Consider the following 10,091-nt stretch of genomic DNA (forward strand, 5'->3'; position numbering starts at 1 on the left):
CCGGAAGTCAACTCCACTCCGTCAGTGTTAAATTAGTTTTTGCTCTCTCTCAGGCTGAGGAGCACCTGTGCTGACTGTGAGGCTAGCTAGTGTCTGCTCTCAGGGCCTATGAGTGAGTGGAGAGACAAAGGTGGTCTCTGGTTGGTTAAATCGGAGCTCCTATAGTCACACCCACTTACCTGAGACCAGAGCAAGTGCTGAGGCTGACCACTGACGCAGCATCTCCTTGCACATGTCCATGGTAGTAACAATGATTCTGGAAGGGAACAAGGGGGAATCAGTCAATCAACACATCTTCTTCCAACTTAGAATAATCCAGATGCTTCTAAGCCCCTCCCTGCTTTACCTATAGGACATGTTATAGTGTACTGTACCGCTAGTTTTACTGTTTGATGCTAAGGCCGATGTGACTTGCCAGAGTCTATGCTTAGTTAGAGCATCAGGCCTGCTTAGAGATTGTCAGTAGGGTTTTGACACACCTGATTGGCCTCCACTCTAACGTTTCTGTCACCCACCCCAGGAAAGCCCTAATGCCCACTGTAGTACAAAATATATCAGCAGAACAAATTACACTGACATCCTTGGTTTACCCTCGTGTAAACTGTCTCCAGTAATGAGATGAGGAAACGGATGGGGTATTTAAGCGCACTGTGAAACGTGATAAAACCAGGCCTGAATGGACGGCTTAGGAAAACAGCAGAGCAGATGGGGCTGGTGAGGATTATCAAAGACGAGATCTCACAGCATCACCTACACTCAGCTCAGCAGGCAGGTCACTGAAGGAGGTCTCAGAAGAAGAGGAAGAAAAACCCCTGTCGGATACCTATAACATTTGCAAAAGGAACCACAACACAGATGCCTTCTGGGAAGACAGTTCTCTGTCTGGATTCAAGGTTCATCATGTCATTGAAAAACCATTGATCACGGCTCCATTTGAGCAGCTGCTTGGCAAGGAGTGGCCGCTCATCCTCAGCACTCCTCGTCCCAGCCTTCATAATGCCAGCAGCGGCATGATGGCTCTTGGCAGGAAAGGGACCTCCTCTTCTAAGGGACAGTCAGGTTTCAGCCTGCCTCTGTCATGCTCTTGTCAGCTCGTAGGGGCCTTATGCCTGGTGGTGACAGTCACTCTCAAGGACTATCTCTACTTTGCTAAGAAACATGACCGGGGCTAGAAAGGTGGCTCAATGGCTAAGACACTTGCTGTTCTTGCAGACGACCTACGTTTGCTTCCCAGCACTGGGTGGGTACCGCACAACCATCTGCCACTCAGTCCCAGGAGAGCAGATCTGACGCCCTTTTCCAGCCTCCATGAGTTCCTGAATGCATATACGCATATAGTACAAACACACAACACACACACACACACACACCACAACTGATTAAAAACAAACAGGCAAACAAGACCAGAAGAGTTTGAGTGACAGAGGGAAACTTATGACATGAGAAATTGGCCAACAAAATCTCATCTCAACAATGTAAGAGGCTTAAATTCTTGCATCACCTGAAAGGCAAAGGATGGAGAGAGATGGGAAGGCTGCAGGGAGACAGCTTGTTCTGTTTGAACTTTTCCTACTGATTTTAGAGTCCTTTATATAGATTCAGGATGTTAATATTTTACCCCCATTATTGTGCAAGAAAATTCTTTTTAACCTGACCTTATTTCTCAGAGTTTTTGGCTTTATAAATTTGAGTCTCTTCCGCCCCGCAAATTTTCTGTATTACTAAAGGCAGTTTTCTTTGAGGTCATGGGCACATGCCTTTTATTTTCTTCTATTTACACAGTCTTGAGAGTAGCTCTTTAATCTACTCAGGATATATTTACAGCCTGGAAGCACAGGGCTGTATGAGCTGAAACCAGCCATTAGTTTTCTCCCCAACCCTCTCTCATGCACTGTGTTTGTGCCTTTTCTTGTTTCTGAGATACCTGATAGAAACAGCTTCAAGGAAAAAGGATTTCATCGTGGCAGAGAAGGCATGGTGGGGTTCTTGGCAGTGGGAGTGGGAGGCTGCTTGCTTGCATGTGCTAACAAGGAAGTAAGAGTGGCCCAACCACAGTGACCCACTTCCTCCAACAAGGCCTCCCATCTAAAGGTGTTCCGACCTCCCACGTAGTCCCACCAGTTGGGGACTGAGTGTTCAAGCGTGTGAGACATTCAAATCACAGCACATGGGAGTACTCAGGGTATGTCTATGGCTTGTCTCTGTTTTATTAGCCCACCAAGCATGGCTCCACTGTCCACTCCTAAGCCAATACAACTCTTTTAATTACAAACCTTTTACATGACAATTGGATATCCTGCAGAGCTAATTCTCTTTTCAAATTAAGATTAAATTCCCATGCCACACATTTCACTATCTTAAAGAACACTAGGTCATCATGTTATGGTGTCCTGTTTACAGTGCACAGAGTACCTGAAAGTCCTCCACCCCTGAAATGGATAAGGATGCACCATGGTCACCATTATTTAATTTCAGAGCATTTTAATGATTCCATAGAGACACCTGGAGCTGGTCCCTCCTTACTGCCCCTGGTAACCACTAGTCTCCCTTCTGCCTCTGCGGATTTGCTTGCTCTGTTCATTTTATGCAAATAGAAGCCTGCGATACACGGCCCTGTGCCTGGCTTCCTTCATGCAGCGTAATGTTTTCCAGGTTCCATCATGAGCTCTGCTTTCTTTTTCTTGCCAAAGACTGTTTCACTGCACACACTGCGGTGTGGACAGCTGGTGTCCAGAGGCCAGGACCACGGGAGAAAGAATTACCCGCAGATGGAAAACTGCAAAGGCAGTGGGTAATGGAGGGAGTGCACAGCTCAGGGAAAAGAGAACGGTCAGACACAGGGGTGCAGAGTGCCTCATGGTCTGTCTCTCCTCCTCAAGGCTCTCCTCTTCAGTTAACAGTGGCTTAGTCTGAGACACCCCGACACCCCGACACCCTGGGGACCAAAAGGGGCTATGGCTAATATCAAGTAGAACACCAAGGAGGGCAGACATGGCTGGGAGTGTGCCTCTTTGACGTCTGTGTAGACTGTGAATGGCTCTGCCTCCCCAATTCCCCCGTAACTTTTGGGAGTCATGTCAAAATTTGCTCACCATGAGGGACGCGTGTAACTGGACTGAAATATCTTAGGGTGTCAGGGAGATCTTGTTCCCCTCCCAGGCTATGGTGTCCAGGCTGGGGGCGTTCTAGCCCTGGGCACTTGCAGGCATGTCGAATCTGAAAGTGACTCTGAGTAGGAAAGGAGAGCAGCTGCTGTTGGAGACCAGGCTGCCCTGGTGACCAGGATCACTGACCTTTGAGATCCATCTTGGTGTTCCCTTCATTTGGGGAAGAGGGAGTGAAAAATCAAGTAGTGACAATAATCACTGGCTTGTGAAATCTGAAACTCATTTGTTCTCAGGCTCTGTTGTTAATGGGTTATTTATCAAGTGTACTTTCTAATTAAATACACAGGAATACAAGCTTATTAAAGCATGAGCTGAGAACAAATTACTATCAAATTAATTTCCAGTTCAATAACTTGAAATATTGCTTTTATGAAGCAGGGGAAGGGGAGCACAGTGTTCATAAACCATTCCTTGAAGTCAACGGCCCTACCCAGCTTTGCTGTCATGAGAGTCCTCAACTTATTTCTCAATTTATCCAAGTTAGACAGTTTCCAAGCTACTTGCTCACTCCTGACAACGATTCATCTCTTAGACTGCAAAGCACAATCACTAGATTCTCCCAGACAACTCCAATGTCCTGAAATTTGGGTTGTTCTTTTTTTTTTTTTTTTTTTTTTTTTTTTCCCCAACATGACTCATCACATGTAAATGAACATGATTTCATTTTGATGATGTTGTGAGTCACCGTCTGGATAATTTCATGAGTCAGAAGGACATAGTTGGGCCGTTGGTGTATTACAGTATTAGTTGAGAAACTGGATTGTGGATGTGGCAGAGATACATTTTCTGACCTAGCTGGGATGCTGACCCCTAAGGCAGGGTCAGAGATGAAGCAGTTTTTATAGGTAGTACCGTGATCAGAGACCAGCAAAACCCACTCTGGTCCACAGGCTAGTGTATGCCTGTATCAGAGGTCGAGGCGGTCCCTATCTGATGATGCGCAGATGCAGGAACTGAACAGATCTCCTGGGCTCGTGAACACTTGGCCCTTAGGTTCTGAATGTGACACACAGCAGGGGACATGACAGGCAGCCAGTGTTCAGAGAAGATCTGTGCCCAACCCAGAGAACCATGCATTTGCATTACCAGAGTGGCCCTTGCTGGGTATCAGTGGCTACTGGTCTCTATATAGCCTTTCTCAGACCTCAACCCTCTCCTCTCTCCGACTGCCCCCCAAAGCACCAAACTGCACAGCTTCCTGACTCTAAAGATGTTTCTGAATGAGACCATGCCCTCTAAGGAGCATCATCTTTGATTCCTTCTGCTGATTCAATGCATTCTACTTCTCCCAACAAAACCTCATGTGGAAGAGAGTTCTGAACATGCAGGACCACAAAATTACACCTCTCCCTTCACAAAAGCTCGCACTGCGCATTTTATATACTTATTATTTAACCGAATGCATTTCTCCCACTCCAGTAAAATACTGTTTTCCTTCTGTTTAATACTATCAATCAAACCTAATGGCGGGTAACAGGAAGCTGGAGCAACAACTCGTGAACCTGAAAATTGGTAGCCCTCAACTCCATGCCCTGCGGGAAGTCAAATCAGATTCCTGCTACCCCTTTCTCCATGGACTAGGAGCAAAAAAACATTTATATGCTGAAGTGGTAACAAAAGTGGTCCCACCTTGCGATTTAAAAGGACTTCTAGCAGAGTCTGTGAGGGCGTGCTGAGGGAGGGAAGGGTGTTTTTAGTGTGCTCCCAGAGCCTCGCCAACCCCTACCATCGGTAACATGGTGAACCCCTTTGATTCCACTCTTGAAGGCAAGACGTTTTTAGCTAGAAGGAAGGCTTGAGCCATCTAAGGCCGACCTTACTTTTCCAGCTAACTTCTTGCCCAAAGGATGTGGCAGCTGAGGTCATGATTGTTAAACTGCCATTAATGGTCACCGAGGTGGCTGATGGCAGGGCAGGCCCTCAAACCCAGGCCTGTTCACTCCAGGCAGGCCTCCCACAATGGCTCACTGCTAGGGACATATGCCCCGCACCCTCATGAGCCTCTCCTTTTGTGGAAAAGGCTTCCACCTACAAAGGGAGCTTGCTCTCCACACTCTCCTGCAGGGTCTCGCCATGACGTCACTCATAGGATCATAGGAGAAAGGAGTCATTTCCAGAGGAAGAGAAAAATCTGGAGATGAGAGGGAGAGGGGGAGGGAGGGAGGGAGGGAGGGAGAGAGAGAGAGAGGGAGAGAGAGAATGAGACTTGAGTGAGTGTGTGTGTGTGTGTGTGTGAGTGCGCTGTATGTGCTTACTCGCCCATCCACATTTCATCAGGCCAGGCGTTTATTCTCTCATACAGAACATCAAGGCCCAACAAGAGCACATGCCTTAAGCAAAGGGAACGGTGACTTTGCAGCCGTGTGTTGGCAGAGCTGTCTGCCCCATGCTTAGTCCTAAGTATGTGTGTACACGGGGTGTGGTTGTTGAGAAGACAGTGGCCACGCCCAACCTCCCAGGGCTGTCTCTGCGCCCCGGCTCTAATAAGAACCATGCCTGGTGACTGAGTGCGCAGGCCTAACCTCAGGGGCCACTGCAGTTACTCGGCTGTGCTGGACTCTGTGTAAGAGGATGAGGGAATCACGCGCCTGTTCGTTGCGACCTTCTGACAAGCCTAGCCCAGAAACTGTGCTCGTGCTGCCACGGAGATCAACCTGGGCTGAAGTCTTGGCTTGAGACTTGGGTCTCGTTATTTAATCTGTAAGGTGGAATGGCTCTTAATCACTCAGGGTTTTAGAAAGCCAAGGAACACAGCATGGGGAAGTGTTCTGTAAGATGTGAGGCATTTTCATGAATACCAAAGTAAGCCTACATTGTACACTCTTTCCCACCTACTGTTGTTCTGTGCTGTCCTCTTGTTTAGCATGTTTGTATGGGGTAGATGAATAAAAGAGGGTGAGATAAACCGACCTGCTAGAGCGAAGGGAGCACCCTTGACTTACACACTTGCATTCATTTCTAAGGTCCAGCTCCCGATCTTCTTAGACGTAGTGAGGGATTTTGTGTAGTCACCAGCGGGGAACGGGACACGAGGCAGGCAGAGCTGGAAGGCCTTCAAGGGCCAGATGCTTTGGATGGAGACTCATGAGCCTCAAGGGTCCACCTGCTGAAGCACCATGTGTCCACTCCAGCTGCAGTGCACTCTCCGGTCTAGCCACAAGCTCTAACACTCAGGGGCCAGGGCACAGTTAAGGACATGGTAGCCGGCTGACTTTCCTAAAGGCCTCGCTGTGTGCAGGCTTTGTGTCTGCTGTTTCACCCCCACACTGCATGTCTGCTGAAGCACTCCAGCCAAGCTGGGATTTGGACCCCTTTACGGTGGTACCATGGCTGCTCTCCAGGCCTACAGCTATTGCACCTGAACTGAAGGCCCATCCGCAAGAGTTCCTACAAATGGTGATGCCTTTAGAGCAGGAAGGCCACGGCAGCCTGTGAACGGCCTGGGAAAAGCCTTTGGTTTTCCATGAGAAGTCCTCATAGGTATGTTCAGACCTCTTGCCTTCTCTCCCTCTCTATATGCCTGGCTGTTAGAGCAGAAACTGTCCACCCGACTCCAGCTCACCCAGGAGAACCAGTGGCCTAGTCCTGCCATAGCTTTCCATGCCCTTAGAGCCCCAACATGGCCGTGACACACCTTCAAGGGACATTTTAGTGGCTTCTAAACATTCTTCTATCACGACTTTGGTCTCCAAGTAGCTCTGACCTTTTCTACTTTTGCACACTTGCCATCCCTGGAAAAGCTCTGTAGCAGGGCATTGACATGTTTTCTTCTCTTGACCCTGGGTGCGTGCTTCCCCCAGCTTCAAATTCCACATGTTCTTCGCTTCATGCATCCTTCCCTGACCCCTCTGACCAGCTCAGGCCCTGTGGCCGTTCCTTCAGTACACTCAGCACAGATCTACTTGTTGGACCCATGCCGGTCTCCTCCTTTCTTTCCTGTGGGTCTCCTCACCTGTATTTAATCCCTGTTGTATTCTCAGTGGTGGGCACAGTGCGTGGCCCAAGTAGTTGTCCAGTCAACATGTGTGCGACAGACAGATACATTTCTACCTAAGGCTGTGGGCACTGGGGAGTGCTGGCGGGCTACTTCGGTCTCCCCAGGGCGTCTGTGGGAATATGAACATCCCACAGTGCATGCCTATGGTCACCCACAGGCTTTATTAGAAGTGACAGCATAAACGATAATTCTTCCTTAGATGTAGCCAGAAAAGGACAAAGTCAAATCCTTCCTCTAGGGAAGGAGACATAGGAGGCTGACTCCAGAGTTAAACTCAGCTGCTGCTCTGAGTTAAGCAGCTTACCCTAATTGTTGTTATATTAAAAACAACAAAAGCACTCCAGCCAAGTGGTTGGCGTAACTCCACATGTAACTTTAAAGTCAGGCTGACCCATCGAGGGCTGATTAAAAGGGGCAAGGAGACAGAGTCAGAGAATTCCCCCTTGGTTTTCCAATCTGAGTTCACAAGAGCCAAACTCCCAAGGCTGCATCTGACTCCTCACCAACAACCATTCAAGGCCCAGGTGCCAGGCCCAGGGCTTTAAAAAAGGGAGTCAGCTCTTTGGCTCCTTATCTTTGCCATATCATAGCTGATGCTTTGGCTGGCATGACCAGAGTGTCAGCATTTGAATAGAACCCTCCCTGTGTGTTTGAACACTTGGTTTCCAGCTGACGAGGCTGTTTTGGAAGGCTGCGGAATCTTTAGGAGGCCGGGCCTAGCTGGTGGAAGTGAGGCCCTAGGGGGTGGGCCTTAAGGACTATGGCTCCACTTCCAGTAGGATCTCTCCTTCTGCTTCCTGTTCTTCAAAGATGGAGAGAGGCCAGGGGGCTTTAATCATGCTGCCACAACATTCCGTGGGCCATGGGGGGGGGGGGGACTGTATCTGCTGACCATGAGCCAAATAAATCCTTCCTTCCTTTTTTCTTGTCACATACTTGGTCATGGTATTGAGAAAGCTAAGAGTTCATGAAGGACTTGGGAAAGGTGACTGATGGTTGAAAGAGGGCATATTCTTTTTCTGATTAGGAGCGTGAATGGCTGTTTTTTATTTTTCTGGAGGCATGAGAGAGGTGGGCAGACCACTTCTAGTTGTTTCACCTACTAAAGATTCATTCATCCAGTCAGCTGAAGATTAAACTACAGCATTAGTTTTTGAGAAAGACCTTCTAGTATACTATAGAGAGAAACTGCTGGGTGGAAGGGAAGTATCCAGTAATTCTGCACCCTCATCCCTTTCCAGCCTCTGGACTCATCTTGGGGAAGGACCCTTTTTACCCAGTCACCTCCTGGCAAAGTAAGAAGAAAAGGAGCAAGCTCTGGCCTTTATACACACATCAAGAAAAAATGCAGAGAAGCACAGAACCCATGGAGGTGATGACTATTAAAATTCTGGAAACTTCCATCTCAGTTCTCTTTTAGGAGGTCTGGATTTGTAGCCTTTAGCTGAGTGGTCCAAGTCCAAACCTGAACTGGCAGCTGTTGGACCCTCTAGTATGTGGTCCCAAATTTGTGTACATTTTTCTTACTCTTAACTTCTTATTCTTCCTTTCTAGTGTGTGTGTGTGTGTGTGTGTGTGTGTGTGTGTGTGTGTCTGTGGGGATCAGTAAGGGATATGGGATCAGAACATAAAGCTATAACTGTAGACATGTACCCTACATATTCTAGATCAATACATTTAAAAGAGCATCCTTCATCATTGTGAAGTTGGAAGATCAGCCTTTCTAGGCTTTTCCTTTATGGTTTCTTGCTGTAATAACAGTTTATATAATGGAAATAGCAAGGGGGATGTCTGAAACATATTCCAGATAAGATAGACATTTAGAGGCTAGAGTTGGCCAGCCCAGTGTAAACTTAGGCCCTGTGCTTCTGTATGAGGCTGACCCTCATGTCCTACCTCTAATCTTTTTCCTGTTGTCTACGCATATATCCAACTGTCCACTGACTCCTTTGCCTGCTGCCTAGTTCAGATCCAACACAGACAAACTTAGGGCTTGTTGCTCTCTCCACCTCATGGTACCTAGTGGTACCATGGAGAACCCTATTGTCCATATGTGATCATATGGAGAGAAAAGCCCCATTGGCAAAATGCCCCTCACCAAGTATCCATTTGCTCCTCATTATCTGTCCCTTGTGCCATTGCATGCCAGTTTCTACCAGGAAAACCTGCATCAACTGCAATCCCCTACCCTGAGCACACCTTGTTTTCCATCTACAAGTATTTCTCACTTTGTCCCTGAGTCCCTTTGGATGGCACAGACCTGAACCACATGAGCATCTCTCTTCTGACTTCCAAACTTTTAATCCTTACCATTAAAGGATTCATACCATTTCCACTGATCTTTACCCATTTGTGAAGATATATCAAATATTCCTCCCTTACTGAGCCAGCCTCCCAAAGTGAATGTTAAATAGTAATTTGTACATACTTTATTGAATTAAATATTTTTTTGTAGTAAATATATTTTATTTTACTTTAGTGTAGTAAATATATTTAAAGTATTTTATATGTGGTTTTATTTTTAAATGCCTCAACTCTTTAGCCAAATTTGTAGAGGTAAAGCTAGAAAATGAACTGTGTCAGCATACTTTAGTCCAATCCTCTGGTTAAACTAACAGAGGAACCCACAGTGCTTATGCGCTGACGAGCGTATGTATTCGGCATTATTCCATCCCTAACCATGACTGGGAAGGTGAATGACTTGTGGATGGAGACACTACACTGATCAGGCAAATAATTTCCTGAAAATGTTATCCACGAGAGGCCACGGAAGGTTCTGTAGAAGCAGAGAGTCGCGTCAGAAACATTCCTACCCATTAAAGCTGTACACGAGAGAAGTAACTACAGTGCTCTCAATCTGGAGCTGGTAATATAATAAACTGTTGGAATTAGAAATATTGAGAGATCCTTGAATTCTGCAAAAGGAA

General features: G+C 47.0%; 1 protein-coding gene across 1 annotated transcript in view; it reads right to left on the reverse strand.

Moving 5' to 3' along the window:
• Positions 1-10,091, reverse strand: part of Adam12 (ADAM metallopeptidase domain 12) — a 328,346-nt gene that overhangs the window by 105,194 nt on the left and 213,061 nt on the right. The window contains exon 5 of the mRNA XM_051145478.1: positions 180-256. Within this exon, the coding sequence (XP_051001435.1) occupies positions 180-256 (77 nt within the window). The remainder of the gene's footprint in view (positions 1-179; positions 257-10,091) is intronic.

This window comes from Acomys russatus, chromosome 5 (genome assembly GCF_903995435.1).
Source record: "Acomys russatus chromosome 5, mAcoRus1.1, whole genome shotgun sequence".
NCBI lineage: Eukaryota > Metazoa > Chordata > Mammalia > Rodentia > Muridae > Acomys > Acomys russatus.